The 24,279-nt window shown below is 42.0% G+C and overlaps 1 protein-coding gene across 2 annotated transcripts in view; it reads right to left on the minus strand.

Annotated features, from left to right (window-relative positions):
• Positions 1–24,279, minus strand: part of MRTFB (myocardin related transcription factor B) — a 50,922-nt gene that overhangs the window by 16,375 nt on the left and 10,268 nt on the right. The window contains exons 2-7 of one of the 2 annotated variants that reach the window (XM_065732976.1): positions 22,321–22,487; positions 4,125–4,190; positions 3,074–3,129; positions 2,433–2,508; positions 1,303–1,464; positions 587–768 (exon numbers count right to left, since the gene is read on the minus strand). In XM_065732976.1, the coding sequence (XP_065589048.1) occupies positions 587–768; positions 1,303–1,464; positions 2,433–2,508; positions 3,074–3,129; positions 4,125–4,190; positions 22,321–22,487 (709 nt within the window). Of the gene's footprint in view, positions 1–586; positions 769–1,302; positions 1,465–2,432; positions 2,509–3,073; positions 3,130–4,124; positions 4,191–13,763; positions 14,309–22,320; positions 22,488–24,279 lie in introns of those variants that run through there. The other variant, XM_065732977.1, reaches the window with a different exon arrangement.

Here is a 24,279-nt window from a genome sequence, read left to right on the forward strand (position 1 = left end):
CTCCCCTATGCCGAGCCCTGGCTGTGCTACAAATCCTCTGGCAGTTTAGAAACGTAAGTAAAGGCAATTTCCAAAAGCACGCTTAAAAGAAGGACAAGCATAAAAACGTGGCTCATTTGTGGACTTTGCTGATGGTTTAACAAGCCACTGTCAGACAGCACGTAACAGCTCTGCTGCTTTCTCCTCCTCTGAAGCCTTCAATTTGTGTCTTTCTCTACCATACAAAAAATTTCACAGGAGGACAAGCAGAAATCTAGATAAAAGTAAAGGACTTGCCCAGAATGAATACAGACATTAAGCAGTCAATGACAGCTGTAGTAAACCACAACTATGGCCTTCTAAACAACTCCCTGGAGAGCAGCCGCTGTTCTTCTGGCCATAATGAATTTCAGTGAATCTATAGCTACGGGAATTCCATCACTGCCCACAGCCAAACAAGGACTCCAGTCTATAACTCTTAACAGAAAATGCAGTCCCAGCCAACTCTTTGCAACAGCAAAGATTAATTTCATGTGAAACCGTGCCCCATTTCTACAGTACAAAAAATATTTGGTGGAGATTTTGCTTCAGTGTTTTAGAACTGTACCTGTGTTGCAGGAGCATTCAGTGTTACTGGTGATGGTGAGTCACTCGTTTTCAGCTCACCAGGGGAAGCAGCTGAGCCTTGGGACTCCTGGCTGGCTGGCTGATCTGGTGATAGAGCGTCGCTGCTGTCTTCATCAAACGAATAGTCATCCAGAGCTTGAGGGTAACTCTCTTGTCCAACTGCTAGAATGTTTATAGAGAAAGAAGCAAAACAATTGTTTTTAGTTACACAGATTAAATTTAGACAGTCACTGGTGGCAGAATGAGGAAGCTGCTAGAAACTGACCGCTTTTCAGTACAGCCTGAACATACTGTACGTTTTTAATTGCATTTTTGATACAATGATAGCTATATAGATATTAAAGGCATCATAAAACTGAGTATACAGCAGAAGATTCTTCTAACATGAGATGAAAAGGTATATTCAACACACTATACTTGCAGTGCACATCTACAGCTCTGAGACTGATTAATGGATTCATGTATATTTGATTATATTGTAAGAATTTTTATTAAGAAACAAGTATTTCAGATGGAGTATTATAGTCTATGAATTCCTAACTTGGCTTTGAGCAAAAACTGGGTAACTCTATTCAGTTAAATGATGACAGAACTTAGGCATCAGAAGCTGAAAGAATAAGAACTAGTAAACTTTATGTTTTCTTCTGGTGAACCTTACTCTTAAGACTTGATGTAAGCTGTAGCTCATCTACTTGCCTATAATTGCCTCTTTAACACTGGAATCCACAGGCAGAATATTTTTTTCTACTAGTTCCATAGGGCCAGGCCTCTGTGCAATCTTCTCATTCAGATCATCTGCCAAGCGAGCTCTCTTCAGTTTCATCTGAGTGGCTTGCAATGAAGGCTCTGCAAAGGTCTCTAAAAGACATGATTTAAATATTCTATTCAGTCTGTCTCCAACTTCATGACAACTAGCACTGTCTCATCTAACCATTCTACACACAGTAAAAGCATACAAGTATTATTTTGAGAACTCTCAAACTAGTATAAAGATGATATGAAAAGATACTTTCCATCCTCATTCTTACACTTTCTAAAAGTAAAATAAATACATAAAACCTATGATTTAAAAGCAGTAATAGTTTTTTAAGCATTATGATAATGTCCAAGAATAAAGCAAGGAATATAGAATAGCCAATTTGAATTAAAATCTAAGGATAGCATTTGCTGCTTTAATATTTTCCAGCATCAGCTATGGTAAAGGTTTACCTGAATTTTCAAGCAGACAATTTTCAAAATTGTATTTCATGAAAATCTGGAGATATTTTGTTGACTTGGAGATGGTCTGTCAACGCAGAGACTCCTCTCTACTGCTTTATCCAGACCAAATGCATGTTCTGGAAACTAATGGACATTAAGCTGACTTGGATTATGATTACGTGGAAATTTCTGCAATTGTCAAGATTATGATGAACCACAGTAATACAGACTCATTTATAAGTCAGATTACTGTTTCACATGACCTGAGCAACAAGCAAAATAACGTGGCAAGGTAAACTTCAAGCTTATAATAGATTGGGGTTTTGGGGAGGAAAAACCTACAATTTTCAATTTTGAATTGTCAATTGTTTTAGGGTAATGAGTAGAAACTGAAGTAACATTTATATGTACATGCCATAATTACCATTAGGGAATAAAAGCAATATGCACTTGCCAACAAATGCACAGTTAAGAATACTTTCGCTGCCACAGCTGTATGTATTAAAGACACTGTAAAAGCAGAGAAACACACAGACATTTAGAAATAATCCACATCAAAGCCTAATGCAGTTAGGCAGCTGAGTGTGTAACAGGAGCTCCTTCCCACGGCAGAGGTCCGTACAAACCTTCCAGGATGTGCATTCTGACGAGCTCCGAGCGATCCGGTCTGCTGCGAATCTTGTGCTTCAAAAAATTTTCAGTCTTTAAAGAAATGAAGAATTATCACTGATTAGTATTTACTTGAAAAAGCACAGAGTAATCCACTGATGTCCAACAATGAACTCGTGCAGTGGCATTCAGATCGGTGGGCATCACTGTTACATAGGGCACTAGAGAGGGCTTTGCTCTGCTTTGTTGGGGTTTTCAATTGAGCTGTATTAATGAATTTCTGTCTTCTCAAAACAGATTTGGAATGTTTCTGGAGTTGGTCCCTTAGTGCCACGCTAAAGTACAGCAGTACACATTAGGCATTTGCTCCAGAAATGTAACACAAGCATAATTTAATCCACGTATTTTTCCTTAGACTACAGGGGGATATGCACTGCAATATGACCATAGTGAATCCCATGTACGTGATTGATTTAGGAAGGATTAGGAAAACTCTTCAGATTTGATGCCAACATATTATTTTAACAGATTCTTTTAAGATTCAAGCCCACATTACTACTGTAATGGTCAGACTTTTTTTCAATTGGAAAATCCAATATCGTATGCAAGTGACTGTCCCTTTTCAGATGTTAAGAGCAGGTTTACACAAGTGCTTTACCCTGGCTCGCTCCAGGCTCTTTATCTGCTCGTGGAATGCAGCGGGACTTTTCAAAGCTGTGAAGGGAAAAGTAAAAGTTAAGTTGATGAGAAGTGATTTACAAAGGAAATATTGTAGTCACCATGTGTGTTTGGGTGTTCAGTGCTGTAGGGCAGTGCTTGCATCTGACCAGGCTTACACTTGACTCATGCCAGTTGTACTAATTTCAATTTAACACAGACTAATTTAACTCCTATACAAAATACAAAGAATATATGACTTTAACAGATTACTTCAACTTTAATCAGTGTGTAACAGTTAACTTTCTCACTAAATACCTTAGAGACTGTTAACTAAAACTGTTCCGCGGCAGAAAATTTGTGAGACAGGTCACAAACTGCCAAAATGCTTTCATTTATTCCATTATTCTTCTCTGAAAGAGCGGTCACTTCTCTGACAGAGTGGTCAGGAGCTGGGCTGCCCAGGGAGGTGGTGGAGTCACTGACCCCAGAGGTGTTCAAGGAATGTTCAGATGCTCCCTAACACAGGGCTGTATGTGCAAGAACTTGGAGGGAAAGGAGAAAGTTGGGGAGGCAGGGAGTTAATAGTTACAGTAAATGATCTTTTTCTAAGTGAGAAAGCCTATGTGATAGCAAGTGGGGAACAGTAAACAAATGAGCATTAAAACCCTCCAGCTGGGGAGCACCCACAGCCTCTGTGGGCAGCCTGACCAGCACCACAGCACTCTCTCTGTAAAGACCTTCCACCTGACATCTAATCAAAATCTCCCCTCCTGTACTTTAGAACTGTTTCCCATCATCCTATCACTATCTATACCCATGTAAAAATTCTGCATGTTCATCACAGTGGCTATTTTAACTGAAACATCAGGTGAGCATGAGGGATTTACTTCTTGCTCACTTAGGTTACCAAAAGGATCCCACTACTCTTCTCAAGTAGTAGGGTCATTTTTAATGATTCTCAGACAAGTCCTGACCTTCAATATTTTATAGATGAGCTCATAATTAATCCATTATAGTAATAAAAATTAGTAAAATAAAGCAGGTCTTACGCGGCATGATGCCCTGGTCCACCAGCTGTTCTCGTGTCCGTCTCTGTTGCAGCCTCAGCTGCAGTACTGACAAAAGAAAACAACCATTCAAATGTAGGCATAATATCCCTCTTAAAAGTTCAAAAGATGCCAAGTACTTCAATTCTAGAAATAGTTTTGCTGTATACATTTAGACCTGACAGTAACCTCTAAGACAAGCATTGCTAAGGATCAACTGCTAGGAACACAATTTGGAGCAATCCAAATCCTCCTTTACAATGGATTTTGCTGTCAATTTGTATATATTGACTGTATATACATCATGAAGAACTCATACTCTTCTCCCAGAAAAAAAAGGTTTTTTTGTAGTTCATTTTTCTTTGCACCTGTATCAGTTTACTTCACTATTTCTTAGTGAAGTAGTGCTTCACTATTTCTTAGATACCTACAGCTGCTGAACCAATATGAAATTCCATGTTTTGTACAAGTGATGGTCAGGGCACTTGGTCAAGAAAAAGTACTCCCAATATGTAATACTTACATTCTCATATTCTGTCTTGAAAGTTTATTATGGATGTATGATTATGACGTGCTATTTCCATTGTATTTCACAAGGAAGCAAAACAAACTAATACATTGTCCAGAACATCAAAATGAATGTAATTTCTAAAAATTAGGCAAAGAACAAACTTCATTGTTTTCAGAATTTCAAAGGAACCAGCTTATTTCCTGTTCTGCAGTACAGGAAGGATACTCCTCTGGCTTAAGCATTACTACCGGGAATAGCATAACAAATGCTGACAACAAGGACCTTATTTTCTTACATGACTCAAACACTGAGAATTTAAATACAAACATTTCAGGGCTGTGCCACAGCAATTCTATGCAGAGTTTACAATATCGTTACACAAGAATTACAAAGAACAGAGATGAGAGAACATGGAACAACAGCACACCTAGAGCTGCCTTCCCCACATCCCGACACTGACAGGACTCTCAGACAAGGGTTTTTCCATCTTCATCTGAAAGGGAGCAAACTTCTATGTCATTTGGCATTCTACTACACTAACACAGATGCACACCGCTAGGTCATATGGGTTGAGTGGGAAGTCTAAAGACATCCTCCCACCTCAGCATTTTCATTTTTCATTGTCAAGTTTGTGGGAGAATAAAATCAGAAAGGCCTCACAGTGCAGCTTGCAAGCTAAATAACTCTATATTCCACTATATTTCTTCAAAGTATGTGTTAAGATAATAAGTTTGCCTGAGGTGAAGCAACTGCTGAGACTTCTCTGGAAAACACACAAGCAAACAAACAGGAACACAGCCCTGCACCACCTAAGCATCAACACCGCAGAAACATCCCCAGGACGTGCTACTGGTATTTGTGGTTGACAGAATTTCTGTCAGCTCTTGAAAGGAATATTGCTTCACCATGACTGGGATTGGTGGAACTGATAAAGGAAATGGCAGAGGGAGAAAGTAAATCTATTCAGCAAAAATTAAACCTAAGTATGTAGGTATCTTCTCTCTTATTTTCCAAACATTTTAAACAAATTCTTTAACAAAAATTAATTCTAGATACAGATGATGGGAAACTCTACTATATCATTTACTGTATCATTTACTATATAATTCATGAGTGCGTTCTATCCATGATTTTTGGCTTCAGTCACAATCAGATACTTGGCTTAAGCTTTGATAAAAAGAGTAAAGACTCATCTGTATACTCAACAATGTGCAAGTCTGAGAAGACTGTATGTAATGTACTGCAGCAGAAGGATGAGAAAATCAGTAAGTGAACGTAAACTGTGTGTGCATTCATGTGACGTTTTAGCATTTGTCTACCCATCATCAGTTAGTCTATGCTGGACATCACAAGGAAAATTAGACATGGTGCTTCTCAAGTTCAGCCATGTGTATTTGGACCGGAGCACTGAAAAAAAGAGATATAAAGGACATGGAACATTCACTTACTAAATAAATATCAAGAACTTGTAGTTACAGAGCCAGGGAAGGACAGCCTGCAGCATGACTGACAGGGAAGGACTGCAGGAAGAATACTGAAGATAACTCAAAGATGCAATCAGAAGATAATCACTGAAGATTCTGATCTGATCAAAGCTAGGAGATTAAATAAAGTTGGATGAAAAGGAAAAAAAAGTTTGGCATCCAATTTTTGCTGCTGTTGTTTAACTGTTGAGCACTTAAATGTGTGACCTCTGATTATCTTTGTGGCCCTCCTCTGGACCTGCTCCAGCAGCTCCATGTCCTTCTTGTGTTGGGGGCTCCAGAACTGGATGCAGTATTCCAGGCTGTCTCATGAGAGCAGAGTAGAGGGGCAGAATCACGTCCCTTGGCCTGCTGTCACACTTCTCTTGATGCAACCCTCAAGCTCACACTGCCAGCTTGTGTTGAATCTCTCATCAACTGGCAGTCCCAAATCCTTCTCCCCAGGGCTGCTCTCAAGCCATTCTCCGCCCAACCTGTACCTGTCCTTGGGATTGCCCTGACCCAGATGCAGGACCTTGCACTTGGCCTTGTTGAACTTCATGAGGCTGGCATGGGCCCACGCCTCAAGCCTGTCCAGGTCCCTCTGGATGGCATCCCTTGCTTATAGCATGTCAGCTGCACTGTTCAGCCTGGAGTCCTCTGCAAACTTGCTGAGTGTGCACTCAATCCCACTGTCCATGCTGCCTACAAAGATGTTAAATAACACTGGTCCCAGTACTGATCCCTGAGGAATGCCACTCGTCACCAGTCTCCACTTGGACATTGATCCATTGACTCTGAGTGTGGCCATTCAGCCAATTCCTTTTCCAGCCAGTGGTCCATTTATCAAATCCATTTTTCTCCTATTTGGCAACCAGGATGTCATGCGGGACAGTGTCAAAGGCTTTGCACAAGCCAACTTCATAGCTTATTTATTACTAAATGACAAAAGGGTAACATAATTCTTCCTCACAGGAAGGAGACTGCTAGCCAACTCAGTCAGTAGAAATCTCCTGACTTTATGGGAGCTACAGACCTTCCACCATCCGAAAAACCGTAAGCCCCAGACTCCAGTGCTCCCAATGCTTATCATTTCTTCCCATGTTCGTGTAACAGGGAACCACCACTTCTGTATCCAAAGGAACTGAGAGGATGGTACAAAATGAGAGCTTATCTGTTAACTCAATGCACATGACAATGCACGTTATTAACTTAAAACGTTCTTTAACATAGTAGTGAATTTTATAAAGTTAATGAAACGCTTGTGTTTTCACTGCTGTTTAAGTACACAAACACTATGCCCTGAAGTGGCAGAAGGATCAAGAATATCCAAAATAAGCAGCTCCTCAATAACTTGCTATGCTGGCTTGAATGCAGAAAAATCCCCAATAAAGAGGCACTTAATCGAGTATACATCACATCCTGTATAGGGCCCTCAGGAAGACAAGAAACTTGGAGTGGTCGTTAGGTCTTATCAGTGTAAGGGATGTGCTATTAAATGGCCTAAGTACAGTTACTAGCAAAGTTAAGCAAGTGATTCTCAGCCATCACTCTGTTACAAATTTGTAGTTTGTGTCCTATGGAAAAGGAGTCTCAAAGCAGTCCTGTACAATCCCAAGAACTGGAATGCAAGGAGGCCAAAAATAAATGGATAGCTGTCTGGCAGGAACAATGCTATCTGCACTGACTGGCAAGCTTTCACCACCGCTGCTTGTCTTGAAAAAAACAACAGGACACACTGCGTGCAGTAATTCTAGCACTAGTTCTTCATCTAACACCACTTTATATCCTCTTATTTTCAGTTCAGATTGAAGTTTTGTCTTCTTACCGAAGGTGCTGTGAAGTATTCAGACAGCTGACATTTAACAAGTATAGAAATACAGCAGACCGAATGACTGCGGTGTTCCTTAATCAGTGTACAGCTATTGCAGCTGACAGCAAGAACAGCAATGCACTGATTTAAAAAGAAGTTCTTCTTGTAATCAATTCACCGCTTCCTCCAGTGGAAACGAGCCATTTATGTCCTAAAAACTGCATAAGAAAATGGGAAATGCCATCTCCAACATTCCGGCACGCTCCCTTGGAAATTTCCAGGAGCGGTGGGCAGTGTGCTGTGGGCTGCTAGGCTGGCTGCCATGGAAACAGACAGTGCTGCAAACAGGGTCGTTTCCTTTACATTAAAATCTCTTGTCCAGAAAGCGTCCATTTCTTTTTTCCAGGATAAGACAGCTTATAGACAGGCAGCCCCTAACACGCCGGGCTGGAAGCTCAGAGCACTTGGTGTTAGCAGCAGGAGCTCCCGCTGCAGTGAGGCACTGCTGCAGAAGGTGACTACTGCACTGCAAAATACAGTCCTCCTCCAGGAGTAACAATGACTCGCTCTAGCACCAGGATTAATACAAGTGTATGAACAGCAGGGGGGCAGTGAAGTAGGAGAGTATTTAACAGATGGCAGGCAGACTTCACTAGCATTCTGTGGTACCAGCAAATACACGAACTAGTCTGCACTCAGCTTCATTCATTTCTGTGTGCCCAAGCTCAGATATATCTGTGCTCCTATAATGCATTGGAAGTGACTCTAACTTGTTTGGCAGGCAAGAGAAAATGCATCAGCAGTCATACTGAGCTCCCACCAGCCTGCAGCTGATGCGACATGTTAAATCATTTTAATTTTACAGTAGAAATGATCAATTATTAAAGAAATGTGACAGCACCTACACCTACAGCCTTTGTGCACCAAACTGTCATTTAAGAAATAAAAATATATTTCTACAAAACAATCCCTTACCCATTCTTACATACTTTTATGTAATTTTGTCTATTATTTGTAAGTGAGTTTTCTGCTAAGGATATATCCAACATGGAAAGGAAAGGGAAAGGGAAAGGGAAAGGGAAAGGGAAAGGGAAAGAAGAAAACTGTCTCTTACACATACACATTTTGAGCTGTTATCAGTGGTACCTTCATTTTATCTGATAACTGATGGCAGCAGAGACTACTGAGAGCTGTTCCAAACAATCTGCACAGAATTCTGGAGGGAAATCCTACACCACTGTGATTTAAGCTTTTGTGAGAGCAGAGATATTATACACAGAGCTGTTTCCAGAAGTAAGAGTATCATACTGAAAGCAGGAAATGAAAAGCTGCATCAGGACAGTGAAGTGTAATCATTTAAAACAAAGAAAACGAGGCACAACAGTATCATCAGCTGAGAAGCTTAAATGAGCAGGAAACAGAACAATCTGTATCTTTTCCTATTGCTGTGGAACACGTTGCTTAGAAACAAGTCAGAACATGCAGAGGGCTCTAAAATCTGCAAGGTCTGCTGGGATGAATGTATATGTTCGTATACGTTAACAGCAAAACCCATAATGTTACAGTTTTCAAAATCTTACACATTAAAACAACACAGGACTACCATCTTGGCTGTCAAATCCAAGAAAACAAAAGCCCTCTGTAAAACTGCACACAGTCCATACATTAACAGTACCTACATATTGCAGATCTGCAGTAACCCTCTGCTCCGCACAGTCTGTAAGAGTTTTCTTAAAACAGATCTGCACTTCCTCCATTATTGCTGTCAGCCCAGAAACACCCTCAAGAGACAAATGGGTTCGACCTGTGCATCAGCTACAGACTTGCTTTGTGATAAGTCTGGAGCACTGACTGATGACAGATGATTTCCAGCCAAGCCCTCTTGGGAAGTTAATACCTCCATTTTCCACAGACTTCCTACGCGCAGCAGAGGCAGCAAACAAAATGCATACCCAGGGCTACACATGAACCTAAAACGAGGAGGGTGGATTTAACTCGATGGCTGGCGCAACCTGGGATGGAACCAACAGCATTCTGTCACTTCTGCTATGAGACAATACCATCCAACTTCTGTGGGGGCTTGCTCAGTGGATGTCAGTGACAACAAAGTCACTGCCTTAAAAAGACTGAAGTGCATACATGCACTGCTGGGTGCTTTGTTAAAGCAAAAAGAAACCTCCAGCATAGCAACTAAACAGGCAGTGGCTTCAGAGTGTGGTTTCATAACTCAGTCTGACCTAAGACTGCAGAATGCCAATGAAGAGGTAGTGGTCTCTTTCCCTCTCCAAGCACAGCTGTTCCACTTGTAGCAGTGCCACGAAGGATGCAGCCTGCAGGTCAGTGCTCTGACCTGGAAATCTGAGACTGCTGAACCAGCTTTCAGCGATGGCTGCTCACTGACCCAGCTCACTTCAGGACTGCGTATCACTAATGGCAGCACGAGGAAGAGGACGGCAGCAGGCAGCACTGGACGAGGCCACCAGGGTCAGCCTGCTTTGTGGCAGCTGTGGCCTCAGGCCTTGCTCTCTTTGAAGGCTTTGGGAAATCTCCGCAGGACTGGAGCTGTGCAGCAGGTCTTCTTAGAACTCCTATAATCACTGTATCCTCCAATTGTATATACGTATAATATAGAACTGCTACACTGTGACCCTGGTTTATCAAGGTATTTCAGCATGTGTCTATTACAACAACACTACCGTGTTCCTACTCTCTGTTTAAGTGCTGCACTGAAGAAATTTGTGGCGTGTTGGTTTACATGTAAGACATACAATTACCCCACTGTCATTAAAGAGACTGTTTACGGTACATAAAGTTAAAAGGACATTAATATGGCCCCACGGGATCAGTACACTGTGTTTGAAGTGCTTCCTTTTATTAACTATAACAAAGGGTATACTATTCTTTCAGCATTTTCTTATCTGCATTTTAAGAAACGTGCCTGATAAACTGCCCCTGATGAGGGGCACTATATGCAAGTAAAATACACTTACATACAAACACACTCTACGTAAAAACTTGGAAGTTTTTTTCTGAATAAACACCCGCAGAATCCTTAAGAATATGTGTCACTGCAGGAGAGCAGCAGAGGTCAAGAGAATGAGCAGTACTCAACACGCCAGCAACTGCAGGGGATCTGCTAAGCACACAGCTCTCCTGCAGTACGGATTTAATTGCGTGGGTGAAGGGAAGTAACTGCTCCTGCACAACCTGGTCATCCATTCACCAGACAGCACGAAGGCATTTCCAGCAAGCACCCGAGCAGGGCCGTGTGCTTCTGCCCTGTGTCCTGCTTCCAGCACTCACCAGTCTGCAGCTCCTCACAAGCCACGAGATAAAAACGGCAGTGAGAACCCAGGAAATTAATTATGCTTCAAGGGGGGAGAGGGAGGGACAGTATTCCTTCCTGGTCAATTTTGTTTCCTTACAGTAACTGGCAGGCAACTGGTAACTCTGAAGCTCAGATTAATATGAAGGACAGCTCCATGCTGATTTCTTCCACCGCTTTATGGTCTCCTCAGGAACTTCCCTGCTGTTTTATGTTCTTGAACGAGCTCAGTGATTTCTGTACTGGAACAATGTAGGGTACAAAGCAAAATCAGATTCACTGCTCACTTAGAAACCTAGCCATGGCGTATTCCTAATGTTCGCACTGTTGATCACATCAACTCATTCCTACTGCCAGTATGCACAAAGATGTCCTTATTTCATCCAAGGCTTTGCACTTAATTTTCTGAGTATTCTGTCCGCTCGCTGGGTATTAGTGACAGTGCTTTGGTATTTCCAAACAGCTGCTTCACTGCTGTTGTACCGTGAGCCTCAATCCTTCCCATACAGGGGCAATTTTGGTAAAATGGATAAAATTAAAGAGATCTTTTCACAGAACTGATCATAAGTAACGACAGGACACTGTGGCATTTTACTGAGTACTCAACCTATGCAAAGAAGATAAAATCATCCTTGTAATGTAACCTTCCTATGCCTTTAATGTTCATTTGCTGAAGTCAGTGTTAGGATTTGTGTTTCCACCAAGCTCTTCTTCCTTGTAAAGACACAGCAAGTTAAAGGGACGGCACCCAACAACTTATTCCTGGAATAAGCAAACTCTATCATTTTTAGATTGATCAAACTTACGCAAAACAGATAAGGAAGCACAGGCTGTGCCACCTGAATCACATGCAGCTCTACGCACTTCATCTCCAATCGCTGCATTCATTTTAACTTTTCCAGCTTTAACCTTTCACAGAAGGTATTGAGAAGCACCTGACCAAGAAAGGGGAAATCTAAACAACACCTGAACGACATATTTATATTACAAACTGAAAAGGTGAAGACAGCAGATCTTCACCACCTCTCAGATTTACTACATTCTCAATAATTTGTTCTGCATACATAACAAAGCGATGGCTTGGTTTTGCTAAGCTTCAGAAAGAAGAAATGCTGAAAGAAGGAATCCTGTATTCCCTCAGGTTTGAGTGGGCCCGTCTGAGTTCACGAGGCAAGCACTGTGAGAAGGAAGCTGCTCTCAGCCCGTTCTCAACCACTGTCCTTCCATCGGGAGGAGAGGAAGCAGCACTGTTAAGCTCCCAGCTGTGGATATTTACATGCATCAACACAGTACGTATTATTATCTACATTAAAACAAAACAACAAACCACAAATGCTTTGGTATAAATATATTATATAAAAATGAGTATTTTTTTGTATCTTGCTCACATGGTGGCTTTTCTCCCTCATTTAAATAAACTGGCAGTTACTGAATTCAATAAGAAACATTTTGCTATTTCAAATGTTATTAAGATTCAAATTAAACCGAAAAACAAACCAGCGTTTAAATTCTGAGAAAGGCAGCTCGTGTGGGCAGGGGAAAGGAAGAAAGAAATCTCATCATATGAACCAGGAAGAAATCTCTGTATTACCAGAGAACCCAGTGATACGTGGAGCAAAAGCCATGGCTGAGTGCTCTGAAAGGGAAGCAGTTTTGTCTGCGACAAAACAGAGCTTGTTTCTGACTGATTATGAAGTCGGAGTCTGAGTCTTGAACTACAAAGAGCCTGGAAAGCTATCACACAGCCACCTGCACGGCGCAGGGCTGCAGCTCACCTCCAGTGGTCTCTTCCCACTCCCCCTTAACACCGGCCAGCTCCAAGAACACATGCAGCTCCAAGGAATGAGACAACTTCCATGCCTCAGCAGTACTACTGCCACCGCCCAGCAAATACTACTTCAAATTAATCCGGAATGGCAGCTTTTGTTAGCTTTAAATAAAGCTCCCAGCGTCCTCAAACTATATGTATTTTACAAACCCATGCTTATGGATTGTGTTAATGTAATGAACAGTGTAATAACGATCATTTAAGGAGAGATTAATTAATTTCAAAAGCAGACATCTGGAACGCAGGCTCAGATTTGAGTATGGGGACAAGAAGGGTATTCTAGAACAAGAACAGTAGCTGAGGATACCAGTGCTGGCAGTAAGGTAGCAGTGCACATACAGAACTAACGGTCTGTGGGTTTTTGTTATCAGTCGTGTCAAATTTCATGATATCTATTTCATTATATTTATTACAGTAGTGAAATTCAGTAAAATAAATACAGTAGTGAATTTCTCATGAATTCAGAACTACATATAACTCTGAAGAGAGCAATTGCTCATTTTTCTTCGTAGTACAATTTCTGCCAAGCCAATATGATCATTACTTAACAAGTAAATTCTAAATTTATCTTTTAGAGGGAAAACAATACCTAATCTGCTGTGCAAAAATACTCCTCGACATACAGTATGACCCCAGAAATAGCTGTGAAATGAAAATACATTTCTTCAGAATTTTCTGACCCCCAGTCAACAAGAGACTGACCTTCCTTGAGACTCTTCTGGCTGTTCACCTCAAGGCATTCCTTCTCCTTCAGTGGCTTAACATCTCCTGCAGGTAAAATCTCAGAAAAGCCCTGTTGCTGCTTCTTGCAGCTGTCGATCATGGTGAGAATCCTTCAGAATGGCAACATCCAGCACAGGAAAAAATGCTGTCGCCGAGCAGTACGCTGCTGTCCCGATCTCTGCTTCCAGTTTCTTTCTCCTAAGAAATGAGCAATCTCATCCTTTTGCAGCCAGAAGCAGCCACCATCCTTCACTGTCTGCGCTGACCTGCGAGACGCTCAGTCTGCTCAGGAGCCTGTAACTCACTCACACGCAGGCACAGAGCCTGCGAAGCAGAACTCCCAAATCCCACCTCTTTTCCCAGAAAACCACTCCCCCTTTCCTTTAGCTGTGCTTGCTTCTTCTGCACAGCCGTGTTTTAATATGCAGCTTGACGGTCAATCATCTGACAAAGAATGAGTCAAGCAGTTAAAAATAAATCCAGCAGTTGCTGAAGGAGCAGCATTTGCTGATACCTATGGCAAACTATCGCTGAGGACTCTCCCCTTTCCCCCTTCTCCCTTCCCCCGCCGCTCGGCACACGGCTGCAGGCAGCAGCAGTGCTCTGCCTTTGCCCGACTGGCACGTCCATCACTGAGTTTCATCAGGCAACAAAGCTGCCTGCTGGCATTTGAAACCAACGCCGTGTTAGGTTCCCCAGCCCCAGCCTTGTTTCACAGGCTTTAGCTAGCAGAAGTAAGTGGGAAGTGTTTCATGGTTTCCAAGCATTTTCTTGCAGTACAGGAGAGCTCCTACTCCTCGCTGTATCTAAGAAACGAGCATTTTATTATTTCACTTTTTGCATTCGTTACGATTCAGCAGATTTAGGCGCATTTCCTCCCACAGCTCCTGATCTGCCGTTCTCTCCAGCATTTAACATTTATCTTACGTGAGTCATCAGCGTCTGTGTCAATCAGGAAGGTTTCGGGGAAGGGGATCCCCTCAGATGATCTGCCACACACCACACGGCAACAGAAGAGTCTCTTATTTTCTGTACTTGGAAGAAATAAGCTATACGCAATTTTATGGAGCCACTGCACGCCGAAGTTAACTCCAGCGGGCGCACATTCCCTTCCCTTTGTCCTAAAGCCCATCACCGCAGAAACCTTACACATCCCTCCTTGGTATTTTAAATCCTTCAGCCTGAAATTACAAAGGACACCTCCCCTCCTTACAGCACCAGCTATGAACAGGTCTGCATGCAAAACCAGATGCCCGAGGTGGAATTTCAGAAGTACAGCCCAGGGAAACACCACTCTGCCTCTTCAGAGCTCCCCACGTGCGCTCATCGCCCCGCACTGTGGCTCAGCTCCTGATGCTCAGCTGCACCTCCGCCGGCCACAACCTGCACAGCACAGTGGATCACAACCAACACCTCCGCCAGATACACGCACAGAAACCGAGCAGCATCTCTCACATTTAATAACCATGTCTTACATGGGTTCTTCATAAACACTTGTCTGCAGAGACCAGTTTTTTCTTCCCATTCTCCTGTAACAGACTTTCAAGCACTCTGCCAATCTTCAGCTTACAGTAGAAGTATTATTTAGAAAGGAAATGCCAGTAGAGATTTGCAGAACAGCAAGACTGAGCGGGGCGGCCCCGCACTGCCACCAGCTGTGAGCTCCTGGATGGGGCAGCACGTGTGAGTGCATCCCCAGCCTTCACACTGTGCCTCGAGTTCATCCCTCTGCAGTCACGTGAAAGAACTTCTACAGCTGAATTTGAACTACAGACAAATACATATTTAAGCTGTTTCACTACCGTGAACTTTGAAGATGGAAGGGAACTCAGCTGGCTCAGACATTCACTTCGCCTTGCATTTCTGTACGCTGTTAGGAATTTCTGGGTCCCTCGCACTGTGTTAGGTGAACTCAGCTCTTCATCTGTGCAGTAACCCCTCCGAACAGAACAGTGCTCCACAGCGACATTCATGAGAGCAATTCCTGTTACACTTCTGAAATAATGTGTTAACTTGAGCTGTAATTGAGGGTTTTTGTTTGTTTGTTGTCACAAAACTCCAACACAGAACAGGCCACTACCCTGCAAGGCAAGACTTCCATTTAATCCCAGTGCATAAGTTCTTTCTTTGAACATGTAAGAATTCATCAAACGGAGGTGAATCCAGGCCCATCTTAAATCCAGCCACAAGACCCTAACAGACCTCGGCCTTTTACCTGCACGTTCTTTCAGTAGTAAAACATCCAATGTTTCCTTCTATTTTATTTTATTTTTTTTAAGCCAAATGAAAAACATGAGCTTTTTTTTGGACAGCTGCTAATGCTGTATGTGCTGTGGTAACAAAAGGACCCAGGTTAGGGTCACCACCCCCCCCAGCTGCTCCTGCTTTAATGGGGTCACTTCAAACTTGTAAGTGTATGCCCTGCTTCTCCTGGTGAAAGCCACACAGGAGAGGACATACTGACCGTGTTCACAGCGTAAAGAAAGGCACCCTACTGTTCTCCTTTATCCACATATACAGCTGAGGAAATAAACTTCTAACAGGATATAAGCAAAAATACATATTCAACTGCATATACATATATATATACACATATAAATTTATATATATATAAAATGTTGAATGACAACATTCAGACATTCACCAGGCAGCACCACCCATGACTTGCAAAAGGCTCATGCAGTTCAGTACCGCACATCACCAGTTTGCTTTGTATGGCACTACTTTTTGTAGGGGCCGCATCATGAGCCAACATTTCAATGGTCACACAGGCAACGAGGATTTAATCCTAGCAATTCATAATAATTACACACTGAAAGTTCACGTTAACACCGATTTGTAGCTACACATGTTGTTATCCACACGGAATTCCAGGAGAAAAGAAGCCAGAATCAGACAGTTTGGTCAAGAGGTTTCTTCAAAAGAAAACATACTTTCCATATCTTCTGCAATCAGTCAAATGCCAATCAGAAATGCAACAGAATTTCTTCATACACACCAGATGCCTTGAGTTGAGTCAGTCAAAGGCCATGTCTCCCATCCTAATCTCTTCACAATAAGCAGATAATTAAAAAGAAAATCTATAAATCAAACGAAAATGACAGCACGTTTGTTTAGAAGTTTAGCAAATGGAATGACCCTGCGGGAATTCTTTCATGTAGCCTGTGAAAATATATTCCATCCAAGAGGTCACGGTCCCCAGGGAGCTCTGAGTTTTGGCCTGTACGTCTTTTCACATGCTTTAACATTTGAAAATTGTTCCTTGTAGACACTGACTGATGCCCTGGGAATGCTAGGATTGTGGGAACTGGCACTACCAATGACAAAGACAGACTTAGTGGGAAATCAGCACCTACTCATTTTGCTCTCTCCAAACAGATAAGATAACATTCAAATTTTATTGGGGTCACAAAGACATTTGTTTTTTCTATTGATGCCATTTCTTAAAACAAACACAAGCAGCTCTGTTGTAATTACTACATTGTGTGTGTTCTTACAAAGGATTGTTTAGTAGAATATTCACACTGGATGTTCCATGGACTATTAAAACTTAAAGAAGAGCCAAATCATAGAATAGCTGACATCTTGAGATCCTCCAGTTCAGCATCCCTGCTCCAGCACAGGCAGTTGGGGCGGGCTGCTCAGCACTGCCCAGTTGGGTTTTCAGCACCACTGCACGACTCCACCTCTCGCCGACCATCCTTCATTTCTGACTTACACTCCACCTCTCCATACTTCTACAGAGTGCACACCACACACACTGCCTGTACACTACACTAAATACGTGCACTTCTAGTGTGTACGTATAAAACTTGTACACTCCTCTATCTAGGTCTGTCTTTTAGAATACACTTTATTTTTTGGTCCAATTTATTCTTTAACTCAAAATTTTCCTTCTGTTGTTCTCAAGTCTTCTCACTAGCCTCTTCCCTCTATTTTTGTCTCTCCCAACCGTCTCAAGTAATTACATTCTGTAATTCTATGGACAGTAACCTACACTGTACCATTAGCAGAGAAAAAAATGAAGAGATCTCAAAAAAGTGGGAAAAACTGATGTAGATGAACACATGGAGAATAGCTGAAATTTCACCTGATTCCTTAATAGGTTTTGAGCTGCAAATTGCATACTAAGTGCACAGAGGATTAAGAATTTGTTCAGAAGCCATTAAGCTATTTCAAGAATGTATGTTACCAGTGCTACATAATGAAGGAGTGGAAGATAAGAGATAACAGAAAAAAATGGTACACATGTGACTATTGTAGATGTCAAAAAAAAAACAACCTTGGTGCATTAAGTTTATCTAACCCACACAATCAGGTTAAGTGTGATGTAGCCCTCATTCCGTTGTTTTGAGTACTGCCTGCATCCCCTTTATGGGAACTCAACATACCTCATTTGGACTGTTTTGTTTTATTTTCCTTTGGAACTTCACAGCAATTACAGTTCCCCCAAGCAGCCGTGGTCCCACAGGAAGCTGCCATTCTCATCTGACCTTCAGTACCTTAAGACTTTGGTTCCTGAATGTCATTGTTCTTATGCACTGATTTCTTTGGACTAATTTCTTCTAATACTGTTTTGCCACTCTTGTCTTTTACTTAAAGACGTTAACTGCCCCAGAGTTTTGTTGTTTTCTTCCTGTCCCACCCTTTGGCTCTAAAGTAGCAGGCTGGAAGGCAGCACAGCCCGTCATCCCCATCCACCCTCCTGCTGCCAGCAGACAGCCTATCCTTCCCTCTCTCTGCCACCTCCTGGCTCTCAGACACAGGCTTGTGAAAGTGTGGTACACTGTGTGAGCAACATATTGCTCTGACAAGTACTTCAGCTGTGCCACCATGCCTACTACTTTTGACATTCTTCCTCCACTGCCGTCCAGCTAAACACCACCTAGTCATCAACTTCCTTCCTCTCGCTCCCGAGGAAGATAATCATCTGTGTCACATTTTTCCTGCCCCAGTCACCAACCTTCCTAAGAATGCAGCAGCTTGGCACAGGGGAGGCTTTCCAGGTTCAAGTACAGATGAAGTGTACATAATCAAGTATTCTTCAGGAGCTTTTAAGACTATGACAGTCTGCTAAAATCCTCACCTGCGTGAGCAGCGTGACTGCTCAGCGGACAGACCTGGACTACACACCCGTGGCTGCCATCAGTGTGCCAGAACTGCCTGCTCACGTGAGATGTAGAACCAATGAAAAGACAGCTCTTGCTGCTTTTAGAAAGCTGAGAAACAGTTGGCTTCCAGAGAAAAGGCATGATAATTCACTGCAAAAAGCTTATGCTACCAGTGCTAATTGTCCAGAAGCAGATGCAGACTATTGAGAAACTCAAAGAATTGTTAGTATTGCTCCTGGTGTCAGCTTCAAAGAGCTGGTCAAAACAAAAAGGGAAACCGTACTGCAGCAGTCCAGACCACCACGTAACATCCCAGAGAGGTGATGCTTTGTTACAGCACACGAACAGATACACTGAGAAGTTATTACACACAAGTTTGGGTAACATTCTATACAGTTTGTTTTTCTAACCCCAAATAACGAAAGTGTTTCCCTTACAGATGACTCAACTGAAGTATTTCAGCCCTATAATTAAACCTTATCTTGCAAATCAACTTGAAAACTCCCATAACTTTCCCTGCAATTAAACTATGAAGCGTTAATTGGTTAGTATTTCTGTTTCATACTTTCTTGATGGGATGAGATTGGAGAATATGAGAATATTCTGCTGCTCTTCTCTTTCTCTCACTCCTCAAATGAACTCGCTTTTAGTCTTTATTCACAGAGTAAACACCTGCACCTAGTAATCAGGTGGAGAAGCTTAAAATGCTCTTTCCCTCGAATTACTTGTCGTTGATCCTCCACTGGAAGTTACAGACTCTTCAGCAGAGTTGCCAGTGGGCCTAAGTGCTCCTTTGTCAACTCAAAGGACACCAGTTTCAGTGCAGGTTAATCTGTACTGCGGTATTTTGCAACAGAGAATACTGAGCTGTGCTCACCTGAGCTGTAGTGCCAGCTCTGCCCTGAGACTGAGATCTCTGGGGGCAAAGGAAAGCAGAAAAGGAGCAACAGCCAGCCAGTATAAAGGCAGACACAGTCAACTCCTTTCCCATAACAACAGGAAACATAACGGGATGCTCCTCTTCAGGACACTTCGGAGTTACTGAAATATTACTGGAAGAGCATTCCCTGTGTCAGGATGTTTCATTAATATCAGAAATAGCTACAGAAATGAGAAGAGTAGAAAATGGCACCCGTGTCCATCAAGTGCTTCTTTACCACGTCTACCAGACCTAATTCCTCCAGAAAGTCCTTCCATTATATGAACTCTCAATCTTTTCTGCAGTTCCATTTGTTGTCCTTTTTAGAACTGATGGGGTTGTGCTAATAACTGCCTTGAAAACAACAAATGCCTTAGTCTTATCAAAGGAACTAAATGATGTGAGGCCACGGCCCATTACGTGAGCTTCCTACCATTACATTTCCTCAGAGAGGACATAAAAATCTCTGCGGGAGGCCTGACACGTACAGAGTTGATTTACTCAATAAGAGGAATTACAATAAATAACGAAGGGTAACTGTTCTCAAACCAACTGGCATAGAGATCTGGCACAGGGGAGTGAAAGACAGCTTGTCAAATTATTAACTCCCCCCCCCCCCGATTTATGAAAATCTCCTGTCACTTCAATAAGCCCGAGCCCTTAAGCATCGAAGTCTCTTGCTGCTGCTGCCATTTCTTTGGAAAATAAATAATTCATAGCTTGTATTTGAAGTTAATACAAAACTTACCTACAAATTATTGTACTAATTGATTAAAGTACAAAAGTATTTTCCAGTTACAGGAGGAATGCTTAAGAAAAGAAATAATCAACTGATACAGAAGAAGTAAAAACGAAATACAGCAAACGTGGATAAGGTTTGGATCACAATGCGTTTCACTGCTTGTTTGACCATTTATCAGTATGCATAAAAGCAGAACAGTAGTGGCACGATGACATGAAATGAACAGGGTGAATGTATACCTGATGTACTCAGCAAGACTGCTTATTAAAATAACTTCAGAAGCTGGCTGTCTTGGAAGGGATTTCTGCTGTTTAGCTTCACGAATATGAAATCAGTAGTAGCCTTCAGATATGTAAAGTCTGACTTTAGATTCAATGTATGTACCTGAGTCATATATGTTATCCACTTACTATCAAATATTAGACAACAAAAAGTTACAGATTTTCTTTCCACATTACAGAATTCGTAAGGTTATAGAGACAAAGTACTAATAAACTAGTTGCAGATCCCTTCATTTAAAATTCTTTATTAATAGACCAGTAAACACAGTATTCTGTATATCATGGTCTGCACACGTGGACAAAAGTAAGGAAGCAATTGTAAAATACAGGCTCGAGCATTCAAAGAGGTATTCATTCCATACTTAAGAAAGCTGAGCCTAAGTCCCTCCCCCGCCACGTTCTCCCATCATTACATTTCTCTCCCTTGGAAGTCAGATGTTTCTGGGGGATGCATGCAAAGCATCGTGGGATCAGTGCCACCGTGTGAACAGGGGCGTCCCGAGCACGCGCCGTGCCGTGCTGCTGTGTCCTGAAACAGCGCCGTGACCTGGAGCCAGCCCGGCACGTGGGATATGCTCAGCCTAGTCACTGACACCATCATCCTGTTCTGCTTTCAAGCAGAGATTCAGACAGCTGCCTTCTGTTGTAATAATGCTTATACTGTCGCAACTGAATTCATTAACAGCTTCCTGTGGCTATACTCATTAAAAGAACTCCCCAGAACCAAACTCCGCATTTACGGTATTTGGTACTTTCAACGTTCCCAGTATTGACAGTTAATATTAGAAAGCAAATCCTTATTATTTTAAGATATTAGCCTGGGAAAACAAATACCACAGATAAAAGGTTGCTGCCTTCTTTCCAATAAGACTGAGCCTACGTTTGGATTCACACTTGCGTTTGGATTCACGGCCTACACTTGGATTCAGAGTTCTTCCCAGTGCTTTCTGTAACAGTGGAAACACTTCTTTTCTCAGTTGCCATGCCAACATCAACAACAGAGAGATACTGGAGGGGCTCTTGAAATATACATCATATTTTCTTTCATTGTTCTTCCATAAACTGTGTGGTGAATTAAACTTTCTAGGATACAATGTGAATCTTCAACTCAGTATTATTTTTGCAGAAAAATCTGTTAATTATTCCCTTTCTTTTTGTCTGATAATAATACAGCTCCTTTCAAAAATGCCTCACTAACAGTTCTGTACATTGCCTGTAGCTTAGAAATTATCAGTAAGTATAGAGGCCTCCATTCTACGTGCCTCAGTGAAGCATTCCAGTTGGGGTTTTGAGGCCATCCATCCACCATGACAGGTGAACGTGACCCGGACACGTTTCACAACAAGTGAACACGACAGCTGCACCAAAAGCGGCGTGGGAAACGCAAGGGAAAACAGCAGACACAACTCGAAGAAAGCAAACAAGGATGGTTATTCCCACAGAAAACAAAAGAGGAAAGGAGCACAGCTCCTTCTGCACTCACCATTCTTCCGTTCGTTGAGAGGAGGTAAGTACTGACTGGGCTGCAGAGACAGCTCCTTGAGCTCGTGTGCGACTGCTTCGCTGTGAGGGCTGGGGGCGAGACGGGGACGGGATCCGGGGTCGTCCTCAGCATCCGCTGTCCCCACGTGATCCATTGTGTTAAATCCCCTGGAGACAGGGAAAGCAAGTGGTCTTTTAATCACAAGAGTTGATAAAACTAATAAAGAAATGGAAAAAGGAATATCATGGAGACGTGTGAGTGCCAGCTCTTGGTTGGTTCCTCCACACGGGGGATTCAGCTCTAAAATCATACACACTTTATCTAATGCTTTCCCACAACCAGCACAGATGGAAGAAAAACGCACTAAAGCAATGTGTTTGTGAGGAATTTAACAGTGCAGAGAAGCAGAACAGTTTCTCTGCTGGCTTCCACAGAAAAATTACCTCGTTAGCTTTAAACGTGGGTGTCCCCAAGCTCCTGTTCTACCACAGTACCACGACAGTGACACCAGGTCATCAGTGAAACATCCTTTTTTTTTTTCCAGAAGCTTCTATTAGCAAATACTGAAGGAACGTATGGTAACACACAAATAGCTTTTCATTTTTATGAAGCACTGCAAAACTTTTCTCAGGATTAATAATCAACTTTGGTATTAATTCAGGACTCAATACTGCCTCAGAACTGCACAGGGATTAGTTGATCCCTAACAAGGAAGGCTTGTTGCCACAACATTTTCCAAATTAACTCTATTTCACAGCAGCCACTCATTGTACAGTCCTCTCTAGAATGAAGGAAACATCCCCATTCACTATTTCTTTACTTTCTATCATTGATGTGGTACTTGGTTCACAGTGAGGAATACAGAAGCATGGTACACAGAGCTTCTAGCTTTCAAACTGCAATAAAATCACTGCAGACTTCAGCACAGCTCAGCCTTCCAATTCTTGGAAACACGATCAATATGAAATATCAATTCATGAAGAACCGTAAAACACAATCAATGTCGTAATGTTAAACTGTTTCATTATTTTGAATCATTTTTCTTAGGAAACACTGCTGCTGCCCACATTCCAAGTTCAGACCTTAGGTATGCTGGATATAAATGCTGCCACGCTGCAGGGAGTATTTAGCAGACAGCGTGGTTCAGTGACCACAGCCAGAACACCTCATTCAAAAGAAACTAAAGATGGCAAAAACGGTCAATGACCGTCACAGAACGGCCCACGCGAGAGAAAGGGCTAAGAACTCGTGTTGCTGAAAGCACTGATTTAAAAGTAAGAAACAGAAGCCAGTGCTGCTTGATAGATACTTGATGGATAGAGCAATTATGATGGTTAAATGCATATTTTTTATTTCCCACAGTTACCAATTGGTGCTTTCACATTAGATTAAGACACATCAGTGTTATGCAATTTTTTCTTTGTTCTTAGCTTTTAGAAGCACAATTTACCTGGCTCTCATTTGTTTTACTGACATTACGCTCTGCTCAAACTCCCACACACCCATACAAATTAAGTTCATTATTAACTATGCAATTCTTTGCAGAGCAGAATTTAAGTGAAAATGTAGCTGCTTATCTGCTCATAATCACAGCTTTTTATCCCCAGTTCACTGGCTGCAGGTTACACCTTGGAATCACCTTTCAAAGAGACCCAACCACATTATCTCATGAATTAAGCTCCATATAAAAGTTAACAGAAACACTCTCTCGTATGAAAGGACTCACATTTATTAAGCTGCATGTTAGCTTTTGACTAAACTATTTTCCACACGATAGGTAACAAAATACCTTGCTTTAAATTAAGTCAATTTAAATGTTACCACTCCTACAGCACAGAGGCAAATTATTCATTGCCTATTTGCTCATCTTGGTTCCAGAACTGTGCGTAAATGTGGCTGGGCTGAGCAGCTGCAAGCAGGAGAAAGGCAAGGAGCAACTATAAATCACATTAAATGACA

This window comes from Cyrtonyx montezumae, unplaced genomic scaffold (assembly GCF_038088225.1).
Source record: "Cyrtonyx montezumae isolate F1298 unplaced genomic scaffold, pur_monq_1.0 scaffold_16, whole genome shotgun sequence".
Taxonomy (NCBI): Eukaryota; Metazoa; Chordata; class Aves; order Galliformes; family Odontophoridae; genus Cyrtonyx; species Cyrtonyx montezumae.